The 27,731-nt window shown below is 36.0% G+C and overlaps 1 protein-coding gene across 2 annotated transcripts; it reads left to right on the top strand.

Moving 5' to 3' along the window:
• Positions 1–1,029: 1,029 nt before the first annotated feature.
• Positions 1,030–27,731, top strand: LOC129269177 (telomere length regulation protein TEL2 homolog). 2 transcript variants are annotated; one of them, XR_010294830.1, is made up of 21 exons: positions 1,030–2,089; positions 3,659–3,889; positions 4,353–4,438; positions 5,176–5,244; positions 5,793–5,940; positions 6,825–6,996; positions 7,838–7,979; positions 8,474–8,690; positions 9,336–9,458; positions 10,499–10,587; positions 11,382–11,473; positions 12,360–12,476; positions 14,493–14,564; positions 15,386–15,559; positions 16,169–16,260; positions 17,093–17,192; positions 21,122–21,186; positions 22,035–22,150; positions 23,075–23,157; positions 24,302–24,886; positions 25,959–27,731. XR_010294830.1 is itself a non-coding variant. In XM_064105439.1 (20 exons), exons 1-20 carry the CDS (start codon positions 1,701–1,703, stop codon positions 24,320–24,322), a joined length of 2,598 nt encoding a protein of 865 aa, XP_063961509.1. In that variant the 5' UTR covers positions 1,030–1,700; the 3' UTR covers positions 24,323–24,893. The 2 variants fall into 2 exon arrangements, 1 of the variants encoding a protein (XP_063961509.1); XM_064105439.1 differs by lacking the exon at positions 25,959–27,731 and having other exon boundaries at positions 24,302–24,893.

Below are 27,731 nucleotides of genomic sequence, written 5' to 3'. Positions count from 1 at the left end.
AGCAGCTGCCCCGTATTTAATGCACCAAAATGTATACTTTTCAATATTTTAATCAGTGGTTCATGATTGCTAAAAAAAACTTTCAGGTGCGGATGTGAAATGATTTGTATGTTACAATAAAAGCCATTTTCATTTTTTTTTAAATTGACATTTCATTGGTATTTTTTATTACACCATATGCGGGAAAAACTGCTCGCAAATGACGTCACCGTTAAAATGTAAAATTCTAACAGCTTTTTAAATCTTTGATATGGATTCCCTAAAACCCCCACCAGTATCATTTTAATTATTTTCTGCTCTTTCTACAATAATCTTTATGTCAGTGTGAATTTCCCCTGTAATGAATGAAGTATAATACTTGGGATCCAAAGTGTGCTTCAAATTTGAATATTAAAAGAGCGATTTGACATGAGAAGACCGCGTAAGTCCAGGAAAAAATAAGAAATACCAACTCAAGTGTTATCAATTTGGTGCAGAAGATCTACAGCATCATTTGAAAATGTTACCCTTTCCATTAGTCAAACATTATAATTCCAAATTTCTTCTCAGAACCTTTCATATTTAATCTACTGTGCATGGAGGGGCTTTTGGGTTTTTTGGCATGGGGGTTTAAAACTGACCATTTATGCCTCTATCATTTTTACCTTTGCCATTATTACCTGTGCCATTTTTACCTTTGCCATTTTTACCTCTGCCATTTTTACCTTTGCCATTTTTACCTTTGCCATTTTTACCTTTGCCATTTTACCTCTGCCAATTTTACCTTTGCCATTTTTACCTCTGCCATTTTTACCTCAGCCATTTTTACACCGAGCCGTCAAACCCCCCCCCCCCAAAAAAAAGAGATAGGGATGTAATTTGGTAAACAAAGGCTAGTGGTATAGGGATGCCCCCCCCCCCCTCTTTCCCAGGACCATGCTCAAATTGCACAAATAAGCATATTTAGAAAACCAAGAAATTTTCATATTTTGTTCTCATGTGCGTGATATGCATATACCCATGCACACAGCAAGCACTCCATAAATCGATAGTATGGTAAGCGTCACGTAAAGACTGAAGTTGAACTTTGATTTTTTGAAGAAGCTTGCAACTTCTGTTGGTGAAAAGGATTCTTAAAGTTATTTCCAGCAGGTTATAAAGCGTCTCTTATTACTCGACATGGAAATGAGTTTTCTCTGAATCAAGGAGAGCACCGTAACAAATTTGTTTTCACTTGCTGGAAACAGACAGGATGAAAAGACGAGCCAGGGGATAGCTGTCTTACCAGAGCAGACGCCGCGCCGTAACTTAGCCGGAGCCAGCCCGCTGAGCTTTCACTACAGTCAATGCTCTCCGCTGCGTCATGTGCGTAGCAGCGTAGTGTCCTATAATTGAACCGTGCAAATTGAACCTTGCTATGATTCTGTAACGAATGCGCAGTACCGGTATAGCTAACCTCGTATTAGTGTGAGTGAATCCAATGTAGCTTGCTGTTCGGGTGAGTGTCTTCATGCCATCATGGTCTTGTTACTGAGGGAATAAGGAATTTGGAAATGAGTTTCCTTGAATTGAACTTGAACAATGAAGAGCACATCACATTGTCCTTGACCTTTCCCTTGGTGGTTTTCATTAGTTAATGTTGGGAACGGAACAATCTTTGGATTTGGAGTTTGGTCATTCTTTCTCCAAATTGTTTGTTGAACGATTTAATGTGAGCAACGATGACCAGCTTATCAGAAATTAAGACACTGGCACAAAATGTTGTGACTGATGCAAGGAATGTGCTTTCCAGATCAAAAAGCGAGAGGGAAATGTGCGCAGCTCTTCAAAAAATTGGAAGTCTCCTGCTGCAATCTGGTGACTCCTCAGACTTTAAGGATTTACTGAAAACTACCGATTTACCTGATCATGATATGGATTTAGCCCAAAGACAGATTCGTGAAAGCCACTATGTGCATTTCCTTAATTACTTGTGTAATATATTGAACTTTGAATGGTACAGCAATTTTGGGCGAAGTCAAGAAGGCAACCGATTGTTCAACAGCTTTTTCCTGAAAGGTCTACCTGAAGACGCTCTGCTTGTACTATGCAGTGTTATTCAGAATAGCAGGTTTGTAGTGAAATAGACAAATAAGGTCATATTTTGGTCAGTTTGCTACACTTCCCAATTCAAAATACCAAGCTGAATTTGTTTTATTTTAATTTCATTCATCAAAATAAAAGGTCACCAATAAATATCATAGTATGACACCATGTATTAACTGTCATTATTATGTCAACAGGCCTAGTTTTTGTTCATCTCTTGCGAGAATCAAATTTATGTTCCTTTATTGGTAAATGAATTAAATCAAACATATTTTGCATCAATTTTTTTTTTCAACAGGTGGTGGGACTTGAACATTGCTATGATTGAACGACAAGTCCACCCTAACAAAAAGTTGATTTAAATAAAAAGAGAAAAATCAAACAAGCACAACACTGAAAATTTCATCAAAATCGGATGTAAAATTTTATAAGAAAGTTATGACATTTTTTATTTTTGCTTAATTTCACAAAATAGTTATATGCGTATCCAGGTCATTATGCAAATGAGGGAGCTGATGACATCACTCACTATTTTTTTTGTCTGTTATTAAGTGAAATATGAAATATTCTAATTTTCTCCTCATTGTCCCTTGAAACCAAGTTTTATTTTGCCCTGAACTTGTGAAATTACCATTGTTTAACATTATATGGTTCAGTCAAGTTGGTCCTCTTTGTCAAATCTGTAAAAAAATGAAATATTGTATAATTCAAACAATAAAAAAAAGAGCAGACCGTGACTAAATTGTGCATATCTTTTTTGTGAAAAATAAGCAAAACTTTAAAATGTCATAATTTTTTTATTTTACATCCGATTTTGATGAAATTTTCAGCATTATGCTTGTCTGATTTTTCTCTATTGATTCAAATCAACATTTTTCTAAGGTGGACTTGACCTTTAATGAGAATCAATTATCCTATTCCATATGGATTGATTGAAAACCATGCAAACCATCTGCAAAGTATACTTTGACTTTATTTATACGGTAGATTATTCTGATATTATTTATTTATGGACGATTATGACATAGTTTCAGGGTAGAATATGAGGAAATGAACGTATGCTTAAAAGTGTATGTTACATTTATTTGTGTTATAAAATATATTGAAAAAATTCTTAGAGACCTATTTTTTTCAATTTATCATTGATCAAACCTTTATTTTCTCAACTTTAATCAGGGGATACATAATTTTATGGAAATGATAATAATGATAATCCACATATATAGCTCTTAATACATTTATATCAGAGCAATGTCTCTAAGTGCTTACTTTACAGATATATTATGCACATTCTCCACTCCCTGGGGAGCATTTTAACAAGAACTTCAAGACTCAACTACAAGGTATACTACATAGGCATCACATCCTACCAGGTATTCTTTTAACACCTGGGTGGAGAGTTGTAAAGTGTGGATTGATGCCTTGCTAAAGGATGCTAGGTCATGGTGGGATTCAAACACATGACCCTCTGGTTAGTTACAAGGTGAGAGTCAGTACCTCTACACCACAGCCTACTCTGCAATCTCTCATCTTCTTTATTTTTTATCTCTTTCATTTTTCATCTGTATCTCCAACTCAAATTTTCCTCTGGCAGTCCAAGCTTCAAACAGAAGAAATGTGTCTTGCTCCTTGAAGAGTTCTTTAATCAGCACCAACTCCAGACAATGCTCTGTTCCATGTGTGATGTCTCCCCAGGTTCAGCGACCTTTCTGTCGACCTCGCCTTGTTCTTCCAGGTCGGCACTGGATGGTCAAAGGTCACAGGTCATGACTGTTCTGGTGACTCTACCTGACCGGATTGCCAATGCAATGAAAAAGGACTGCAGGTAATCCAAGCATCAGTTGAAAGAACCTATGATCTATTTATTGTTTTATTCTCGATTAAACATACAATAATCACAAGACTTTTAGAGATTAGGTAAACTGTAAAAATTGAGATTCATTTCTTAAAGTGTACATGATGAACTTTTAGTAATTTGTTTGTTTCTTGAGGCAATTCAGATTCATTGAAACTCTTTTTTTTTTGCCACCCTCCCAAAAGAGATAAATGGAAATATTAATTAAATTAATGCAGACATAATTTATATTGACTAAAAGATATGTTTGATTTAGTAATGAATGAATTTATGAACAAATAATTGAAGAGATGAAGTTAAATATGATAATGATCTAAAATGAAGTAAATTAAGAAATGCTCAAGATATTTGTATGACTTGATTTGTTTGATGGCAAAATAAAATTGAATCTTACTGTAATTTGTTCCTTCGATCTCATTTGTTCTGTTGGCAGTTACTTCTTCTACCCTGATCATTTCATTCCAATGGTAGCGAAAGAGATTTTGAAAACATTACACTACGTCCATGAGAAACTATCAAGTGAGTTCCATATAATATTTACAATCTCAATTTTCCGGGAAAAGTCTCTTAGATATCTGTCTTCATCAGGTTATTGGCTAAAGTAAGAATATACAAGCATTTTTTGTACATTAATATTAAGGAGGTTGTCTGATTACTTCCATGTTTCCTCTTGTTATAATGATCAGAGATTTTCTTTCCTTCTGATCATACTTCTCTAAATTTGCAAAAAATAGACCTAATTAATTGCATCCCACAAATATAAGGGAAAGCTGTCTTTGAGATAAATATTAATTTGAATATGTTTCAATCATAGATTTAAAGTGATAGTAAAAAAGTGAATCTCTTTGATTTTTTACCAAATACTTAAGTGTATTGTTCATGCATTGATGAGTAAAAAACAAATAATGTCCAGAGCATGTCAGAAACGACGTGTGCAAACACTTGCATGTGAATTTAGTTAAAGAAACTAAACAAAAGATATGCTAATGAGCCATCTTGTTCTTACCCAAGGTCATCGCATCCTTGATAACAAATCTCAAACCATCTTTCTGCCCAACTTGCTGTTTACATTGCATGTTCATATCATATTTGAATTTAAATAAAGATGACAAGCTGAATGTTATGATAATATCAATAAAAGACCATAGAAGTGTTTGGCTGTGTTAAAAAAAATAACTGGGAATACGGTTTCCTTTATTGTGGAATGCACTGTAGAGTATTGTTAATGTTATTTATCCAACATTTGTTATTTCCAGAGTCTGAAAATGCTTCCCTGCAGTTTGTGAGTGAGCTGATTGGTCGATTATGCATTCAAGGTTACACCGGTAAGATGTATTTTTTTTTTTGGGGGGGGGGGCTGTCTACTTTGTACAAGGTATTTTGAGATTTAAGATGTGTCAATTGTAACTGTGCAAATATATAATTAGCGTTTTCTTCCAGAGGCTGGCTTTTTTAATTTATCATGAGATATATGAATGAATGTACAGAGTCATATACTTAGAATTCTCATGTGAGTAGTTACCCTGTATCTTAATCCTTGAGAAATACTTAACTTCAGGAAAAAATTGTATTCAAATAGTCTACATTTCTTAGTAAGTACAAGGTGATAGAGGGCAAGTTGAAGATAGCACTCATCTGGCCTCTGATGAAGAAATTGGTGTGCAATATTCTGTCAAGTATGATGATTATTATAACAACATAACTAACTACAGTATTGAAATGATCTCTTACATGCTGTAAGAGTTCATTTTTTTATGAGCCAGTACTAGTATTGATGTATATCAACTATTGTATTGTGTTGATTTGTATTGGTTTTTTTAGTGGAAATAAATTGAATTTAAACAGAATAATTATTTTTCCTCCTTGTGCGCAGAGAGACTTTTTGGCATACTGCTTCCACAGCTACTGAAGTTGACTTCCTCTAATTTCATCTGGTGTCGCATTGCTAATCGAATCCTGGCAGGAGCTCCAGACAGGAGTCTGGAAGTCATTCTTGAATACTTACTCAGACATTGCCCATGGTAATCATTTTTTTTTTAATCTGTTTTTTACCATTTTGCTTGATATTTTTCTCAATGTACTTGTTTTTTATACGCCCGTCCTACCGGACGTATTATGGTATCACACTCGGTGTCCATCCGCCTGTCTGTCCGTCCATCAGTCAACTTTTCCCGCGATAACTTCAATTTAACTTAACCTAGACTCATATAATTTGGTGTGTATGATACTAGCATAGATCTCAGGAAGCCAATTGATTTTGATGTCTTAAGGTCAAAAGTCAAGGTCACAGTGATATGTTTTCATCTTACCCTTCTGAAGTCCTTGTAAACGCGATAACTTCAGTTTTACTTAATCTAGGCTCATATAATTTGGTGTGTATGCCACAAGCGTGAACCCCAGAAATTCTAATGATTTTGAGGTGAAAAGGTCAAAGTTCAAGGTCACAGTGACATGCTTTCATCTTGCCCTTCTAAAGTCCGTGTAAATGCGATAACTTTAGTTTAACTTAACCTAGGCTCATATGATTTGGTGTGTATGATACTAGCATAGATCCCAGCAATTCTATTGATTTTGAGGTCAGAAGGTCAAAGGTGAAGTCGCCACCTTCCACTTTTCTTGCTTGACCATAACTCCATTTTCCACGTTACAGGTGGACATATTATGTGCTCGCCTTAGCGACACTCTTGTTCACCATTCATTACTGTTTTCTTTTATACATTATATAGTTTTATTGCTTAGTTCAGTGAACTTTGGTGTTATTGTTATTGGGGATTGATTTGGGGTGGGTGTTGGAGGTGTTTTTCATTATTCCTTGCCACTGGTATGGTGTAGAAAAAAATTGTGACGTTGTGAGTTTGGTACTCTGTATCCCTTTCTCCATGTTGCCTCCTTGTTATCCTTTCAGGTCTGGTTATGTCGCTAGACTCTTGAGTGATGCTGTACTTACTAATGCCAAGATCAACTTCCTCCTCACCAACAAGTTCTTGCTCCTGCGTCACTTTGCGGATGTTATCGTTCCTCAGAATCTGATTGGCTATCTGGCTTCTTCTCCCTCCCGAAGGCATTTGATCGTGAAGGTAAATCCCATTCTTCCAATAAATATTCATGAAGTGAGTACATGTAGTTTCAAATACATTTCTGTAAATGGGAACACAATGGCAGTTCCATGACATGAGCTCCGCCGACAATTGCTCTGCTCTTAATTCCACCCACTAATCAAATGACCAACTCCAACCCTGGGTTTAACATTATACCCTAACATAAACCTAACATAAAACCCTATTGCAACCCTAATCCTACATCTTAGATAAAATCAAGCCCAGACCCATTGTCACAGGATCAAATGTCATGTCACTGCAGTGGCGATATTGTGGACTATTTCCCCTGAAATTCCTCTCTTTTCACTTTTTTTTTTTGGGGGGGTTGGCATTATTTATGTTTGTGCACAATATAGTTTTCGAAACTTGTCCTTTACATACTCACGCACCTTGAACAATCTAGATAACGACAAAAGAGAGCTATGCAAATCCTGTGTGCTATTATTTTAACTCATTGGACCCTATGCCTGTGAAACCTCAGGCAAGGATACCGGTGTAGGAAATACAGCAGGATGACTGGCAATTTTGCCCTCATGTCAGCCAAAATTAATCTGAATGGGGTAAAATGCTCCTAATGGCATTCTTTTGGGTGACCACCTTTTCTAGAGTCAACAAGATCATCACAAATAGTTTTCTAGAATACTTTTCAAAACTATATTCTACATGCTGAATAATGGTATTGACATCATTTTTGCTCATTGTGCAAAAAGTAATCCTTGAAATGAAATGGCACCAAAATTTCAGCAATCGCCCCAATGTAAAAGGTTAAAAATAGACCCTCAAAAATAAAAACGATGTTAGAAATCTCTCCATTCTTCAGGTTTTAAAGAGCGTGTTGAATACATGGGGCGACCGTTCAGCCGTAAAACATACATCACACAGCCAGCATGCCTATCTGACCATGGTCATTGTTATTTCTGTCGGACATCTTAATGAAGAGGAGAAAGCAAAACACAAGGGAGGTAAGATACAATCATTTTGTACAATTTTTGCCTAAAAAGTATGATTTATGTTAATAAAAAATTTTCTGAGGATTGTTTAAAAGGATTTTTCTGAATTCCAACTACGTGTGCTACATGTGCTGTATTGTGTAAAACACTGTTTTGATTGTGTGTATGTGTGCTTTTTAGTAGAACATAATCTGTCTTTTTCATCAGCAGACCTTCGAACTGAACGTGTAAGTGTCATGTTTCTCGATGGCAAAATAACAAAGGAATTTGCATCAAACGGACCAAGTCAAGAGCATTCTGCATGTTAAGCCACCCATAAAACATAACCTCCAAAACTGAATAAAACCTAATCTTAATCTTTACATTATTCTGAACCAACAACTATATTAGAATCCTAACTCTAACCCTATGCCCTCTGAGATATTAAGACCGAAGCAAATATCGCAGAAGCATATGTCGTGTCACCCTTCAAACGCTATTCCTCTCGTTCTTATTCTGCTTTTCAGATCTGACCACCATGTTGATGGGCGGGGTGCAGGCCCATCTTGAGAGTCCCATTCAAAGGGTCAGAAGGCTGGGCATGGCGACGGCAGAGATCATGGCAAAGACCCTTGACCCCAACGGTCCTAAGCTGGCGTTTGAATACAAAGAGGACGAGGAGAGTCAATTGCTTTGGTCATTGGTCAATCCGCCTGAAGATCCTGGTCTGGATTCCCTGATTAAGTTAGTCCTTTTTTTTTTACCAAAAAAACTTGGTTAATTCTTCCATCCATACTGTAGATGGAATAAACCTATTGATCTCCCAGGGGTTTTCCTTAGTGTTGATTGTCCCTATAGTAGCATTTAATGGCAGGTTGTTATTGTCTTTATTATTTTCATTATTATTGTTATTTTTGATATTATTAGTTGTACATGTAGTAGTAGTGTGGTGGTGTTAGTGGTGGTAGTTGGTGGTGGTAGTTGGAGAAGTAGTTGTAGTAGTGGTGGTAGTAGTAGTGGTGGCTGTAGTAGTAGTAGTAGTAGTATTAGTAGTAGTAGTATTAGTAGTAGTAGTAGTAGTAGTTGTAGTAGTAGTTGTAGTAGTAGTAGTAGTAGTAGTAGTAGTAGTAGTAGTAGTAGTAGTAGTAGTAGTAGTAGTAGGAGTAGTAGTAGTAGTAGTAGTAGTAGTAGTAGTAGTAGTAGTAGTAGTAGTAGTAGAAGTAGTAGTAAAAGTAGTAGTAGTAGTAGTAAAAGTAGTAGTAGTAGTAGTAGTAGTAGTAGTACAGTAGTAGTAGTAGTAGTATTAACATTAGTGATATTTTTATTGATAGTTTATTTTATTAATAGTATTTGTTTATTACATGTACTTATTCATTTATTTTTTCCTAGGGGGATTGATCAAGTTGCTATAGAGTCTGATATGGAAAAGTCCAATGGTACTGAAGACCAAGTAGGGTGTAGAGTCAGTGATGCACCAAACCAAGAACAGGGGAGAGAGGAAGAATTTGACAGGTAATTAGATTTGCCTTTTAAAACCTGTTTATTAACTGTTAACCTATTGTCATGATGAACTGAATGTTCCCTATACAAAGTCAATGGGAATCACAGAACTCTGTAAACAACGGGTTAACTGGTTTTCCTCTTGTCAGCTTAGCTCAACACCATGCATAGCAGTCGCCCATTCAATATCAATGACCACACTGTCTGAAAATATATTGTCTCTTTTTCCATGCACACAGATTTTTTTGCTGTTTATGTTTCTTTACAGACTTGAAATTTTTATTTTTTCCTTCTAGTTGAATTTTCATAAAGAACTTTCTTATTCTTTAATTCAAAATGAATCTATCTGGGGAGCCAGTCAAATGTATCGCTGTACACATGCATGACCAAATTACTTCCAAACACCCCTAAACAAGTTTTTGTCTGTGTGCATAATAACCCCCTAAACAAGTTTTTCGCAGGCTTTATTTACACATTTTGACCCCTAAACAAGTTGTCGCCAGAATATGACCCCTAAACAGGTTTTGTATACTATCGGGAAGAACCCGAGCAATTTTCAGAAACAAGTAGGAAAAAGCCCTTGGGAAAATGTTTGGGGAAAAAACATACCCTAAACACGTTTGGCTAGTCTTTCAAAAATCATACCCTAAATATGTTTGACCCAGTGATTGACCATTGACCTGTCTTTAAAAACCCTTTTTCTTGAAAATCAGTGTTTTTGATACCCTTAACGAGTGCACACGTGGCCCACGTCCAAAACTGAAAACACACCCCTTTTAACACATTTTTTTATCACGCATGTATACAGCAATATATTTGACTACCCCCCCCCCCCCCCAGGGAATCTATTTCCCATCCATGTTTCATTTGATCCTTCTGTCATTTTGTTTTCTCTTTTTTTGCTTTTTTTTTTTTTATTATTCAAACTATGTAAATGCAAACATATTTCTTAATCTTTTGCCCGCCGTGCATTTACATAGTTCATACAGCATGTTTTGATTCACAGCTTCATTCATCTTTCAGTGACCCTTTTACTTCCTCTTACTTTACAGTGATGATGAGTTTGAACCCTGCGACATGTCACATGACACCAAGGTCACGAAGGTCAAAGTACCTGTTTACGTTCGGGACTGTATTGATGGTAATGGAACAGAGAATTATGTGTTTGTTTTTGCCCACTCCTTGTTTAATTTCCATGAAAATATTGGTAATGTTATTTAAAATCATTTTGATTTCCTATCCACTTTTTTCTTTGTCTGTTTTCTTTTTTTGGGGGGTGGGGGGTCAGAATTATTAGGTTCGGCGTCCTCAATGTATACCATCCAATATACCAAAAGTAATTTTTTTTCTCATAGAATATTGATTTTTTTTTTATTACAAATTTTCCAGATTAAATTTGTAACTTCCCCTTCAGATTTTTGTAGCTCTATCATTTACAATGCACAATGGTTGACAAGGTTGACTCAAACCTACCACGTTTGTTTATAGGACAATACCGTTGCCCATTAGCTGGAACTTCCTGAAATCATTTTTTTTTTTTTTGCTTCCAGTTATTGCTTCAGGTGAAAAGCTGTTATGCTTTCAATTTATCATGGCTTGAGTAGTAGCGATGGAGAAAAAAGATATTTCTCATATATGGAATTACCCAGTTCTTAAACATGATGCCTTTGCACATTCTGACTTCCAACTTGAACATTCAGAGCTGTTTATGCCTCCTTTCACCATGGTTGATTGCTGTATACATGATCTTCCCTTCCGCCTGTACCAATTTTTCTAGCAGTAATTGAAGAAAAAAAATCCCAGATTAAATCTTAACTTTCTTTAGTACATACATGTACAGGTTACTTGAAAAACTACAGATTCTGAATTCATCAAACCTATATTGGTTTTAGTCAAGTTTTATGAATGCTTTCCCTCTCTTATTCCATTGAACAGGTTTGACTTCAAGAGATGCCCCTGAGCTGACCGAAGCTAGTCTTAAGGTTGCAGAGAAGCTCATCAGAGCAAAGCCAGATGATTTAAAAGATGTAAGAGAATCAGACTTTAATTCTTGGTTCATTAATATGGAAATTATATGTAAATAGTTGCTCACTCATGTAAAACACTTCAAAAGTCTAATTTCCATGTACCCATGGTCAAATTGATGTCATCTGTAAACTCATTATTTTATTTTGGTATTAGATAATTAAAACTTATAAAAAGAAAGTAGAAGATCAAGTTGGACTTAATATAGATTTAAGCCCCTTCATTGGGCATTTTATTTAAGAATATTTCACTCCGTGAAAGATTCCGCAAGTTCAATACACTTCTGCACAGTTTTTACTTCTATGCGATCCCCAGCGATGAGTGCCTGATTTTTGGCTTTTAGCAATTCCCTCAATTCTTTGGAAACCCATGGTTTATTGTTCTGATAAACCTTTGATGTTTTATGCGGAATGTTCGAGTCAATATAAAAGTTGACGTAGGCACTGATGACCTCCGTTGCCTCATCAAGCGTAGCCGTGGAATTGAACAGAACGTCCCAGTTCATACAATCTATGCAGGCTGGTAGGCGCTCCGTTGCATCATCTGACCAGTCATACCGTTGCCTAGAAACTGGAGACGCCTTCTTTAGTTTCTGTATGTATGTTGGCACAAGATGAATGTTCAGGTGATCAGAGCCAATCTTTCTTTTTTTGTACCAACCTCGAGACTTTCGAATTTTGAAATAAATATGTACGTTTTCTAGCATCTTTATGATTAATATGTGTCATACTGTGGAACGGGGATGCAGTGCTTTTTAATTTTTCTGAAAAATAAATGGCACTATGCAAATGCTATTCATCAAGATCATCATAATCTTCATCATCATGATATATTATCGCAGTATAACTGTATATTGTTCTTTTTTGTTCTGTACTGATTTCCATGCAGGTTTGTAGTCAGTTTGTGGCCATCTTGCTTCATCTGGAGGACCAATACAACACAGAAAACTTTAGATTTCTCAGACACTCGGCTATGGTGGCATTAGCAGTAAACTGCCCTATTGAGGTATGAACAATTTACGTTCAGAAAATCAGTTCAACTTTAAGCATAAATCAAATTGTTTTGTTTCCCCTCATTAGCCAAAAATCAGAAACTGGGTTGGTCAGTCGATATTTTATTTTTGTCTTGCCTCCACAGCACAGCGAGACTATAGGCACCGCTTTTCCGACAGCAGCGGCGGCGTCAACATCAAATCTTAACCAAAGGTCAAGTTTTTGAAATACCATCATAACTTGGGGAAGGAAATGGACCTAGCTCATGAAACCTGGTATGATAATTACCAAGTATTACTGAACATCCTGCCGGAGTTTGAGGTCACGTGACCAAGGTCAAAGGTCATTTAGGGTCAATGAACTTAGACCATGTTAGGGGAATCGACATCAAAATCTTAAGCGAAGGTTAAGTTTTTGAAATTTCACCATAACTTAGAAAGTATGTGGACCTAGTTCACAAAACTTGAACATAAGGGTAATCAAGATTTACTGAACATCCTGCCTGATTTACAGGTCACATGATCAAGGTCAAAGGTCATTTAGGGTCAATGAATTTTGGCCATGTTGGGGGTATTAGGTGATTTCTATCATAACTTTGAAAGTTTATAGATCTGGTTCATGAAACTTCGACATAATAGTAATCAAGTATCACTGAGCATCCTTTGTGAGTTTCAGATGTCATGGCCTGGGTCAAAGGTCATTTTGGGTCAATGAACTTAGATTATATTGGGGAAATAGAAACAAAATCTTAACAAGGTTAAGTTTTCTTAATGTCATAAATCTGAAAGTATATGGATCTAGTTCATTAAATTTGGACATACATGTAAGAGTAATTAAGCATCAGTGAACATCTTGCACATGTTTAAGGTCACATGACCAACATCAATGAACTTTGGCCGTGTTTGGGGTATTTGTTGAATTGCCATCATAACTTTGAAAGTTTATGGATCTAGTTCATGAAATGTGGACATACATGTAAGGGTAATCAAGTATCACTGATTGTCTTGCACAAGTCTTCGGTCACACGATCAAGGTCAAATGTCATTTAGGGTCAATGAACATAGTATTTTATCATCATATGAATTGTGTTTTTTGTGAATGATTATTTTAAAGTCATTTTCAAAGTCAGCACTGTTGCTATATTGAATCGCGTAATGCAGGCGAGACTACCAGAGGTGCTCCACTTGTTCTTTTTACATGTATCTTTGATTCTGCTCTGCAAAAAGGAAATCATGCATGGGATGGTTTATATATGCAGTTGAAATGCATATATAAGTATTTTTTTATAAATCAGTTGAATAGAAGTATGAGCAAATTCTTTGCCCAAGTCTGATATTTTCTCACAAAAACATTGCATTTTGTATATTTTTTATCTCCGAAGTAAAAGATTAAAAATTGCATCTACAGGTATGTGGTTTTTTTTTTCGCATTTTATGTTCTATCGGATTAGGGCAGCGTAACATTCTTTTAGACCTTGAAATTGATATTGATTGTAATTTTTAAAAGAAACTGATGAAAGAAAAAAACAAATTATAATTTTTTGCCTGCTTTGCATGTAATTTACTGTTACCTTGATGCTGATAATGTTGATTACATCAATAATGATCATTCTGATTTTAAGATTATTGAATCATTTATTATCAGTGAGATATTAGTTTTTGCAAGGGGGGAACTTCTTGACATTGATAAAATTATGTTGTTGGTTTTTTTTTTTGGGGGGGTTGTATTTGATCTTCTGATTATATAAAATGATAGTGTGTGAGTGTTAATGTAATTGAGATTCTATAGAAATATATCAATCAGATAAGATTATTTACATCTGGGCCCAACCTTTAACATCACCATCCGAAAGACGTGACCAGGGCTAAAACTTCTGCATCCGTTTGTAACTTCCCCCTCGTAGCTTGAATTACAGGTGCACACCACAATGCCTGTAAGCATTGGTGCATTTGTAATTGTAATTTTGATGGTGTTTATTTTTATAATGTTGCTGATGACGTTGACATGTTTCTTTCTTCTTTAAATTTAGACATCAAAGTATTTAACTGGAGAGTTCTACAATAGAAACTACAACATCAGACAAAGGATGGATATCTTAGAGGTATATAAAACAATACATTGTGGCTGGGCTGATAAACCTCATACCTCAAAATTTAATATGATCAAATGTTGATGACAGGTCAGAATGAGCTTAATTTTAGAGTTATAACATGTGTAGCAACCTTGTTTTTGCCTCAAAAGAGTCCTTCACAGGTATCAGGCGTCTTGGTCTAGTGGTTCTGACTGTTTCCTTTCAAACAGAGGGTCGTCGGTTTGAATCCTAGCCATGGCGTGTTTTCCTTCAGCAAGAAATTTATCCCCACTGTGCTGCACTCGACCCAGGTGAGGTGAATGGGTACCCAGCAGAATTAATTTCTTGAATGCTTGAGCGCCTAGCAGCCCAGCTAAAGCCGGGATAATAATAGCAGGGCCGGCTGGGAGTTTTAGGAACTGAAGTGGCTACCCTGGGTAAATATACCGCTATTACTATTATTATTATCACTATCAGGAGACTGTTTTCAGACAATATGAGACTGCCACCATTGCTATATTTTTTAAATACAGCCTTTTCTAAGCTGCCCTCAAAACCTCAAAAGGTTCTATCAGCCCAGCCACAACATACATTTTACATGTACAGTGTATAATCATTGGGTAACTTGAAGATGGGTGATTAATAAAGTCATAGTTAATCTTTGCTTTTGGGGTCTATTTTGTTTTTGTCGGATAAAAGATAAGCTAAAGAAGAGTAATAAAAGTACGGTAGTAAAACATGTCTACACGTATATTGTTGAATTCTTAATTTGAAGGTGCTCTGCTGATGTGAAAATTGTCTTAACACCAACACCAATAGGTCAACACTGAACTTGATATCTCCTAATGTAGGTATTAGCTGCAGCTGCTCAGGACCTCTCCAAACCATCCGAAGACCCAGGTCCTGCCTCAAAGAGTTCGGGGATGGTAAACCCACAGGAACACAAAGCTAAAGAAAGTCAAGAAGAGAATTGGAGAGATATTGTGCAGAAGAGGATAGAGAGCAAGACGAGGAGATTCGCAAAGGTGGAGTCTTGTCTTCAAAATTCTCCCTTTTTATTTATCATATTAGTATTAAAAACAATAGACCCTGATACATATGAAATAAATGAAAGTGCATTTTGAACAGGTCATGTCTTGCTATTCATTCAACCTATTCTTGAAATGAACTACAGATCAGATCATGAGACCGAGGTGTAATTACACATTATGAACAAACAAGGTGCAAATATAAAACCTTGTGACTCGCCAATGTTGTGATGTCCCTGCCCAAAATACTGCAGGTTGGAAAAAAAATATTTTTTCAACCAGAACAAAATGACTTTAAATTCTGAAAATAGTTCAGATGCTGATTGAAGCTTGGTATAACCACAAAGCAAAGAGACCGATAAATTTTTCAAAGCAAAATATCAATGACCGGAGTTGCCCATTAACCATTACAATGCACCAACCAATGCCAGGATGTGTGATCTCTCAATCATGTCAAATATTCATGAGTTACCTACTGTATTATTACTGTATTTCACATTGTCATCATTCTGTTTATTTGCTCCACGACAGTAGCACAATGAAATTGCAAATATTAGAACCTGGTTCATTATTTAAAAAATTCCAAATGTCTTGCTCTTCACACAGGGTCCAAGCAAACCAGCTCCGAATCCTGCCATCAATCGTTTTGCTCCTGTGGCTGGTCATTTCTTCTTCCCTCTTTTGAAGTCATATGACAGGTAAAACAAAACATTTATAATTTCTTCATTTGTCCATTCACTTTCCTATTCGTGTAGTCTTCTGTGACAGCATTGTGGATCAGTCTCAGGACTTTGATACAGAGGGTTGTGGGTTTCGAATCCCAGCCACGGCCTAATTTCTTTCAGCAATAATTTGATCCATATCGTGCTGCACTCACCTGTGACCTTAGAAAACTCACTGCAAAAATATCTTGCGACTACTTAACTGTTCTTTAAAACACAAAGAGATTTTTTTAAAGGTGAACAATGAAGAAAAGGAGTGGAAAGTTTGGTCAGGGGCCAGGGTTTTGCGTACTTGATATCAGTGCAGCCAAAAAAATGTAACGTGACAGTCGCCCACTGCACACTCGATATCTCCACCCCAGCCCGATACTTTGCCTGAGTGAAATGTACCAACTACAGCACCATATCTGAGCATCGGTAAGGTTACTGAGCAAGACATCAAAATTGGTGTGCGACAGTTGGGGTAGGCGAGAAAAGGATTTGGAAAGATGCATGGATCCCTCTTGTCTGATTGCATTTACCTCTGCATGCAGTACGTGCCGCTCGCTTTACGTACGCATTTATCGTCTGCAATTATCGAAAAAGACATAATCCACGTGGGTCATGGCGCTGGGGCATGAGAAACATGGTCAATTTCTCGAAAATATGACAAATTCAGCCCAAATTAAGGGCGTCTTGCACATGCGAGCTGACAACTGACCGCAATGCTTCGAAAGATGATCTCTCAGGTAAAGTGAGAAAAAAGCCTTTGTGACATGCAATCATAGTTTTTACTGTCTACTTTTTTTTCATTTTTTTTTTACTCCAGTAAGTTGAACACGATGGACTTGCTTGGTAACGACTTCCTTCTCTTAGGAAGGCTGATGTATACTCTGGGAATCACCATGTATGCTGCACAAAACACACCAGTAAGTTCATCTGCAATAAGAGATATCCCAAATACCTACTCATCAGATTTATGAATTTGCCACAGAACAAAAAAGGAAAAGGAGAAAGAGAGGGAGTTGTTAAAGGTATTTAAAGTTTAGCTCTCTTTTTGTTGCTCCCTTGGAGGGCTAAAGTATGTGGCTGAATTTTTATATTACCAAGTGAATTAAGGACGTTCCACAGTTAACATGGTTAAAGTGAAATCCATGTCATTTTCACCATACTTTGCACATAGATACTTTAGAACCTTAATATTCGAAATATGCAAAAATTAACATAGGTCCATGTGCTTGATTTTTTGCTATAGAACTTCAAAGTTCACCCAAATTGATGTTCTTAAGAATTGCGCATTCAAAAGAATTTGGCATTTTTAGACCGCCCAAGATTACTACAATGAGTTTAAACCTGTATTACTCAGTCAAAATACATGAAAAAGTCATCATATTTCGCAAGAGAGTTAATAATTGTATCGTTAGAATGGAGAATATATTTATAGTGCTATTTGTTTGCAATTTTAAGTTTAACAGCACTGTCAGTTCTTAAAAATGGCGTAAAAGATAACAAAATCCCAATCAAAAAAATGTGAAATTTCGGTAACAAACTACAAAAGTACAATAAATGCTGCACTTTATTCAAAATCCATGTCATTTTCACCAAAATTTGTAGAGTTGTAGAGGAAGGTATACCTAAGAGGAACAAACATTAAAAAATAGGGGTTCATGTGCTTGTTTTTAAACTATCAGTATTTTTATTAGAGCAAATGTGCTTTTTAAAACACCAAAAATGCGCCGAAGGCTTTGTATCTATGTGAAGAAAAAATCAAAACCACTCTACCATTTATTCAAACTCGGGGTAATATTCGTGATTCTTGGCAGCACTGCAGAGTAAAGTATTTTGAAATTGTAGAGAATCTTTTTTTTTAATGGTCCATGGAATAATTCAATTTTTTAGCTTCATGAAATAACGCAACCGATCTGCAGTTAAAGTGCAGAAGATGAGAAAAATCAGCACATACCCGCAGCTAATTAATCACCTGTTCATCCATTGTGACGTCAGCGCGCAGCGTGTAAACTATGCGCAGATCATAATGCGCACAAACATAACTGTGGAACGTCCTTAAGAAGTATTATTAAAGAATAACAGTTTGTGACATTGTGTACACTCGACAGTAAGTACGGATTTTGAATTCTTTTTTTTTTCACACCATGGGCACTGACAAAGAGTGTGACTTAACCTTTTATTTTTTAGAGCTATGCTCCTCTTGAAATCTATTATTTCATTTTCTACGGCATTCTACTATGCCGAAGCAGACTATTTCTATTTCATTTTAGTATAGCTATACATGTATATATCTACAATTGTTTGATTTTCCATTGATTTCTGCATGGAGGTGCCATGGCCGAGTGGTCTAACACAGTGAGCCACTGCAGTTTTTTCGCCCTCTTTTAGCCGTTTTGTGTGTTATAACCTATGGGAAATTCAAAGTTGCAGTTTTTTCGCCGTTTTGAAAACGGCTAGAAAAGGGAGAATTTTTGGAGAAAAAACGGCTACATTAGGTTTCCTACGTAAATCTTGAATTATTATGGAGTGCCATCATTGTGCAATATAAGCGGAGCTATTTATTTCCCCATGAAAACGGCGAATGTTAAGGCCGAGGATCCTGTTAGAGGAGTGAAGATACTGAAAGAAAACGGCTAATAAACGGAGACAAAAGGGAAAGAAAACGGAGACAAAAGGGCGAATGGGTAGTAAGGCGTGCATTGCATAAAGCGGAGAGAAAAGGGCGAATGGGTAGTAAGGCGTGCAGTGCATAAAATGGAGAGAAAACTGAGAGAAAAGGGCGAATAAAACAGAAAGGGCGGATGGGTAGTAAGAGGTGAGAGCATGAAATGGAGAAAAAAAGGGTTAGAAAAAAAAAAAGGGCGAATGGGTAGTACGACGTGCATTGCATAAAATGGCTAAAAAATTGTGAAAATGTGTGATATGCATTCCATAAAATGGGAAAAAGCGACTATAGAAAACGTAGAATATATATTTTCAACATTTCTATAAACTTAAGATTTTCTTAAGAACTCATTTTGGAAATAAGCTCTCGTTTTCATGGGTAATATTTAGTAATAATTCTCATTCCATACATATAAAAATATTGTTATTTTACCCGGGGAAGCCACTTCAGCTCTTATGAACGTTACTATACTCCCATCCTGCCCTGCGCATAACATACCTGCTTTCTGTGGGGGGGGGGGGGTTACGCCTTCTTTCATAAATCTAATTTCCATATTGTATAGGCCTACATTCATTGTTTTATATCAATATTTTTTTATATTTCATTTGAAATTTGATAAAATGTCAATCAGAAAAAAATAAAATTTAATTGAATTTGATTGAAACTTCATTGAATACTTTATTCTTTACTCTTATTTTCCCTTCTTCATGGGCGGGAACCTGAGGGGGACGCGTCCCTCAATTTTTGGAAAGGGGGGCATAATATCAAATCCCCGTCTACTATTTGTGGTCTTTTGTGGTAACAAGCCCAAGAAGATAAAGAAAATAATACAGTACAGTACAGTATATTGCATACATTTAGCACTTTGCAACACCTTTCCAAAAGAAAAAGATGATGAAAAAAAAATCATATTTATGAAGTATCTATTTTCTAAAAATAACAAAATATGGTGAAAATTAGTTAATTATAGATTTTTGTTAATATACATGTACCAAACACATGTTTGGTATACGAACCACAAGTGAAAATCATTTCACATGCGAAGAGGGGCGCAATCGGAAGCTGATAAGTTTTTTTTTAGATATAGGCCGATTGATTTCAGCCATTTTTAAATCTTCATATTTTGTAGGTATTTGTGATTACTTTATGGTGGAAGTTTGATGAATTTTAAGAAAAGGTTTTATATGATTGAAAAAAATGAAGATTGTTTGGTATTATATATCACCATACATTACGGCAGTGTCAATGTTATTCCAAGTTGTCACAATTGTACACTCACCCGCTTGTGTGGTACATTATTTGCTGATTTGCACTTGTTAGTCCTATTTATTATTACTTTGTGCCTTTCGCCATTTATTAGCAGTTTTGAAGGCTTTTTCCCCAAGGGAGGTATCACACTTATATTAGCCGTTTTACCGTTTCCGCAAGGGAGATATTAGCCCTTTAGCCATTTTGTAGCCGTTTTCCACAAGGAAGGTATTCGCCATTTATTAGCCGTTTTCCACAAGGGAGGTATTAGCCCTTTATTATCCGTTTTTTAGCCGTTTTCCACAAGGAAGGTATTCGCCATTTATTAGCCGTTTTCCATGAGGGAGGTATTTGCCCTTTATTAGTTGTTTTGTAGCCGTTTTCCCCAAGGGAGGTATTCGCCAATTTATTCTGATGAAAATCATTGTTGCATACAGTTAGCTTTCCATAGTCGGTACACTTTTTTTGTCGCCGTTTTTTAGCCATTTTCTCGCCCTTTTCTAGCAGTTTCCTGTGGGGAAAAAGGGAGAAAAAAGAGAGAAAAAACAGCGAAAAAACGGTGAGTCACCCAAACTAGTCTGGCTCACTGTGTAAGGCGCCTGACTAGGCATTTGAAAGTCCGGGGTTCGATCCCTGGCCATGGCACCTATGCCCTTGAGCAAGGCATTGAATCGACAGTGGTCTTTTACCTTGCATTCAAATACATGGAAATGCTATATATGCATTCTTGGTCAAATTACAGTGAATTTCATCTAGAAATACCATCCAAATAAGAAGCGAAGCTAAGATAAGTTAAGATTTTAAGTACTGCATACATTGTTTTGAATGTAGGGAGGAGGGAAGCTGAGCAGCAATTACTAGTATTTTTGTGCTTTTGTTTATTCAAAATTACTTACATGTACTAGGTTTGATATTTCATTTGATATTTTTGTCTAGATATGTCGTCAGATGGCTGTTAGCCTGTTGGACTTTATTTGGTCCTTGAGGTACCATTCTGAACAGTAAGTATAAGTTTGAATATCAGAGAATTAACCCCCCCCCCCCCCCCCCCACCTTTATTTTTTTATTTCAATCACAGTAGAAACAAAATTTTCCTGTTAAATAATAGTATGTGCATTTTTTTTCCTCCATTTGGAGCATTTTTTTTTCAATCTATTTGCCTCTGAGAGCATAAATCCTATGGGCAAACAGAGCTGCCAGGTAGTACTGATTTTCAGTAATTACTTTAGTACTGAAAAATAAGAATAATACTGGTAGTTTCATGCAAAACACTGATTTCTAAAGGTAATGGTATTTTTCAAGATGCACAAAATCACTTTTTACACACCTAAATAATGATTTCCAGCTTTTAAAAAACTGAAATGTTTAGTTCACGTTGGCATCTCTGGGCAAAGCAAAAAAAGCTGCTCATATAAGTGACACAAGAGCTTTAGAATTTTTTTGTTGTTGAAACATGCATGTTTCTTGAACCCTCAGAATATTTTCAGGAAAAAATGACTTTCATTTTGATGAAAGAACGGAACATGTTTCAAAGTGATCCTCATCATCAACTTGATAATTGGTATCGTGCAATTGGTTAACAAAATATCTTGAGAATTATTTTTTATTTCAATATGGCTATTAAGTAACTTGGTAGAAAGAGCCATATTTAATATTATCATGTACAGTATGTTACTTATGTTTACACCATTTTCAATAGCACCAGACTCTGTTTTACACTTATAACATAATTAGCAGATATCTCAAGCTAACAAAGGAATTCATTCCGAAAAGAATCAAAGAATATATTCTGTATTCCCTGGTAAAAACCTGTCTTATATGATTATTTTATTCATTTTTTTTAATGAAGATATGTAAGGCAGTCTCTGATGTTTGCTGTTTCCATGGTTACACTCAGTGTTCCTGCCCACCTACTTGTGACTGATCTCCAGAGTGATATTTTGGAATGTCGTCATTGGTTACAAGGTAAACAAAGGGCTTCAAAATAACCCAGTCTGTTTGGTTCTAAAGCCTTTTCAATCAAAATAATTCCTTTTAGACCATAGTGTCTAAAAATGTATGAGATGATGTCGTTTTGAATCCCTGTAATACAAAGATTTGCAATAGATTGCATAGATAATAATAATAATAGCTAGACTTATATAGAGCTCTTTGCCTGAAGATACAAAGCACTGCTATTATTACCCCTGCTTTAGCTTCACTGCAGATATAGGCGCTCAAGCATTTAAGGAATTTCTTCCTACTGGGTACCCATTCACCTCACCTGGGTTGAGTGCAGCACAATATTGGTAAATTCCTGCCTGAAGGAAAACACGCTATGGCTGGGAATCGGTCCCACGTCCCACAAGAGTCATAACCACTAGACCACGATGCCCCCACAATTTACTGTGCAGTTTACATGAAAGTAATGCTAGTAGTTGCTGTAAAATCCACATGCGGCTTCCAATAGTTACAGATCTTGGAATGAAAAAATACTGTTTCCTAAACTTTGATATAAGGGAGATTGTTCCATGAAGAAAATACTAACAGTCAGTGACTTTCATTGACTTATTTGATCTGAGCCAATCAGATGCAAGGATTTCAGTAGCTTATAACAGTTGTTATACTGACAATATTTATGATGAAATGGTCCCTAGGTGTCATGTTAAGACAACACACTGGCCCTGAATCCTCTGAGGAAACTCAATTCAATTCGATTTACAATTTAAAAAAGGAATATGCAGCTTGAAAGCTGGAATCGTTAATTTTACAGATTTTATAGATACTATTCACATAAACATGAAATGAATGAGTAACGGCATATCGATATGCAATTGAGGATTACAGAAGAACACCATGATTGAGAAAATTACATCTGACCTCTTTTCATGATTTTATTTTATTTCTCAGATATTTTGGAGAAAGATCCTGAGCCTGAATGCAAGGCTCTCGCTGGTCAGACTCTTCTGGTCATTGATTCAACTGTTAGCAAGGTAAACCTTTTTTTCAAAGAAATATTAACCTGGATCCCTCTTTGTTTGTAACCTAGTAAGCCAAAGGTCTGTGCAAGTTACATTATGATATTTGTTTATTTAGCCAATAACTAGTCCTCATGAATATTCATGAATGTAAATAATAGGGTTATGAATAAATGCAATATGCTGTCATATTGCCCAGTTGCAATATGAAACTAATATATCAGCCGTCTTTCGCTTGAGTCGAAAGTAAGCCGAAACTTTGAAAGAGATACTAGGCAGATAATTGTATATTTCAAAGCCTTTGCTTACTGTAAACAGATTCCTGGGCTCACTGGGATACACAAAAATATTATATGATGAGGAAGGAACCCTTGACACAAAAAACCAACTTATTTTATGATTTTCATGATTCATGTTATTGATCACAATATACAATTATGAAAATATATGTATGATATAACAAGTAATCACCGTGGCCCATATTCATATTACCTGAATAAGTCTAATTTTCACCTAATTATATAGGCAACAGTACACAATTGGGTGATTTCTAGTCTTGTTAAGGTTTTATGAATATAGACCTAGAATCTTTATACTATTGGTCCCAATTATTATTTAAATTAATTAGTCCAGCCTATTTCACCCTTGTTCCAAGCCCTCATTTATCACTGGTACATTACCAGTGTGAGTTTGTTTGTCTATGCTTGAGAATGACTATTCTGGCTCCAATTTGTTACCAACACGATTGACATAAATATTCATATACAAATTTTGGACTTGTATTTTTTGCAGATTCTTGCTTCAACTTTTGATTTTAAAAAAATTTGAGAAATCGTTCAAGACTAGACTCAAACCTGTGTCAGTGGCCTTGACTTCTGTTAGCTTACTGATTGCGCAAAAAACCAATCGAGCTGAGGTGCTATATCCATACATTTCGCGTGCCCATCAATATTCATGTGTCGCACTATTAAAATAAACACTGTTATATCTTCATTATATATTGGAGCCCATACTGTCCTTCCCTCTTTGCTTTTTGATGGAATAAAATGCTAATGGTGAATAAATTTTTATACAACTCTAAATTTATATCTGTCAAATGTCATCACTTATGAAAATAAATGATTTGCAACCCAACCTTTATTATCATTTATATTCATAGGAACTGAAAGGGAAGATATGATGGAAAGTGGAAATGGCAACGTCTTTGGTGATGATGTCGATGCAGATGCTAGATGTTCTGCAAGACACCTTTATTCAACAGTGTTGTATGGACACCTGTGATGGAATGGGACTCTAGCGTGTTGAAGTCAAGAGGTCAAAGATCTGTCAGCCCATGGATCTTGTTTGAATCTTTGGCCTGCAAAAGTTATGTTGCCCCTATACCTCCAAAATAGGAAAGTTGGGTTGGTCAATTTTTTTTAGTTACCTTTGCTGTTGCACTGCACACATAGGATGATTTATTTATGCAGTCAAACCTCATGAATATTTAAGTGCTTTTTAAGCCACTGAATATAAATTCGAGCAAATCTCACAAAAACATTGCATTTGTTTATTTGGGTTTGCATTTGTTTATGTGGAGCATTGTGGCCCAGTGGATTAGTATTCGGACTTTGAAACAGAGGGTCTTGGGTTCGAATCCCAGCCATGGCGTGTTTTCCTTCAGCAAGAAATTTACCCACATTGTGCTGCACTCAACCCAGGTGAGGTGAATGGGTACCCAGCAGGATTAACTCCTTGAATGCATGTACTGACAGTCAGTCCGCAAGCCCTGAAAAAGTAGCTTCTTTTATCCAAGTGATATTCATGACTAGAGGGTTTTTGCATAGTTAATGAGCTTGGTGCGAACCAAAACACCTCTTTTTATTCGGCCATTGCTGCTCTAAATATTGACCAAATTTCATGTTTTTGGTATCTTTGTAAAGAAGAAGAATCGTTCTTTCAGGTCATGTGTTTGGAATTTTAAAAGAATGTTGTAATATAGGAAAAACTTTTGATCTAAAACATGAAACAAAATATTTTTTTCATGTAACAAAGGTTGTTGTTTTCACACTTAATTTCTGTTTGGGCACAAATGATATTTAGATCATGATAAAGCTGAAGATCTAAGCTTTGATATGATATTATTTTTACAAGAAGATGTATTTTAGATGGGTCAGCAGCCAGCTTTTCATAGGCCAAGTACATTTTGCAGCTCAAAAACAAGAATACTGCGCTCTGATTGGTCATAGAGACCACACAGCCACGCAAATTCCAATGTTCCCCACACTGGGCCTCTGCAAGGTCACACTCACCATGTGGTAATCTCTTCAAATTACCCGCGCCTGTTTGTTTTGAAAACAGTATTCAGCCAATCAGAACTCTGGATTTTATGTTACTCAGAAATTTCAGAAATCTCGTCTTGCATCTTGGTGGACAAAGCTGGCTGCTGACCCATCTAAAAGATGCCACATATCAAGAGTGACATTGTAAGAAAGTATAGAGTTTGAGCTTTCTGATGATATAAATAATGTTGGTGCCTAAAACACAAATTGTTGCACAATTTGCAAGTGAAAACAGAGGAAGAAAATTCTGTTTGATGCATCTTTTCAGGTAAAAAATTCACTTATTTATCAAAATATTTCATTCAAAAGAAATTACCAATATAAAAGAGTAACATTTACTCTTGCCCATGGTACAAAAATAATCAATATTACTCAAGGAAAAAGTGGTTAAATTCTTTGAGAAAGAAAGTCTCACAATTCACGATATTTTGCAGGGACATGAATTCAGCCACGAGAGGACTTGGATAAATCTTGCTCATTTGCTCATTAACACAGGGGCTTGCGGACTGACTGCTGAGTGCTGAAATAAAGCTTGAGCTAAAGCCAGGGTAATAATGATAAAAATAAAAATATGCCTCAGAATACATAGATTATCTCTAGATAGATGGCGCTATATAAATGCCGCCTATTATTATTGTTATAATGATGGCAACAACATTTTTATAGGCCTTATCTTGGAGCACAAATGTCTTCTGGTCAGACAGTCAACTAGATATGTCATTTTTCACCCATGCAGAAATGGGTTACTAGCATGAAGGGATTCATTAAATGCTGTGAGCAGAGAAACGAGTACTGATCAATTTATAACTGGGGACTGTTAATTATGTCTATTAACAATGGGTAATTTATTCAGTAACATAGCAGCACACATGATTCATGCATAACCCAATGGGTTATGAGTTATGCATGAGCCTTGTATGTTGCTATGTAAAAAAAAATTTTGGAAGCCCATCCAGTTATAGGCAGCATTCGCAGTGCTGTGAAGTTGGCTTCATCTATAGAAGAATTTTATTTCATATCACTGCAATTTATGGCAGCCATTATAACATGGGGTTTCCAAAGAAAAATAAAAACACTTTTCAATGGGTTATGCAATGAGCCAGGTGCATTGCTATGTCAGTGCAGACATGATCTTTTTGTAAGGTATCCTTTAAGCCCCCCACGTAATAGAAATTACCATAAAAAAACAGCATCCAACTGAATTGGTCTATAGACTGCTTGACCATGATACCACTTTCAAATCCTATGCATTAATTAACAAAAGTTGTTGCCACCACTTCGAGAGAATTTCCTGACTGATCATGAAGCAATGCAACTGGATTCCAAGTATTGTAGTTCATCCATGAATAACATGTGAATGGAATTCTTCGTTACTAAGTCCCCGCCAAGCAAAAAGGAATTGAAGAGTTTGCACAGTTGAGTAAGCTGGGTAGTGTTTCATGAAAAGTTTATTCAGTGACTTATTTTCTCCCAGCCAATCAAATGCAAGGATTTGCAGTAGCTTATAACAATTGTCAGGGAAAATCACTCACTATTTGGTCCATGAAATGCTTTCCTGGTCTATTTTGTTAGGGAACAATGAATCAACAAGAGCATGTTCATGCACTGTCTGTATTGATGATTGCTGCCAATAAGGATAGGTATTATGCACCGTCACTTATTGCACTACCGATGATGTGCTGGAGTTGGTGATTTATTTCATGTGCAGTTTGTATACGTGTATCATGGATCTGTGTTATTGCCTATTCACCTGTGTGCACAAGAAATCTGGGGCACCGGTAATAGCAGTGGCCTCCTGGCAGATTTTGGACTGTCACACCATTTGAGCATTGAAAGAGCAAGTTACTTTATTATGGAGATGGTTCAAGCAGAAAAAGGGAAGCAATCTATAAGTGAGTTATTCTTTTGAAAATTACCATTTAGCTTGTACAGTGCAACCATCCTGTCTGTGGTAATCTACATGTTGATGTATGCAATATACAACATACATTTAAGAAATTCTTTAAAATATTACTTTTTGTAACCCAAAATACTCAGTTCCATTCAGTTGTGATTTTTTTTTATTATTAACTTTGGGATTATATTTGTTATTCACCAGAGCACTGAAAATCTTCTAATGGCCTTCTAATGGCGGAAAGTACCTATAAAGTTGGTCTGAATGGGTACAAAACAATCTTTTTAATTAAAAAAAAAAGAAGAATGAAAATAATTCGATTTACTTTAGAGCCAAGTTATATGATAACTAGCTGGAATGGAAACTGTCAGTGT

This window comes from Lytechinus pictus, chromosome 10 (genome assembly GCF_037042905.1).
Source record: "Lytechinus pictus isolate F3 Inbred chromosome 10, Lp3.0, whole genome shotgun sequence".
Taxonomy (NCBI): domain Eukaryota; kingdom Metazoa; phylum Echinodermata; class Echinoidea; order Temnopleuroida; family Toxopneustidae; genus Lytechinus; species Lytechinus pictus.
The sequence above is the reverse complement of the archived record's forward strand: the minus strand, read 5'-3'. Positions and strand labels throughout refer to the sequence as shown.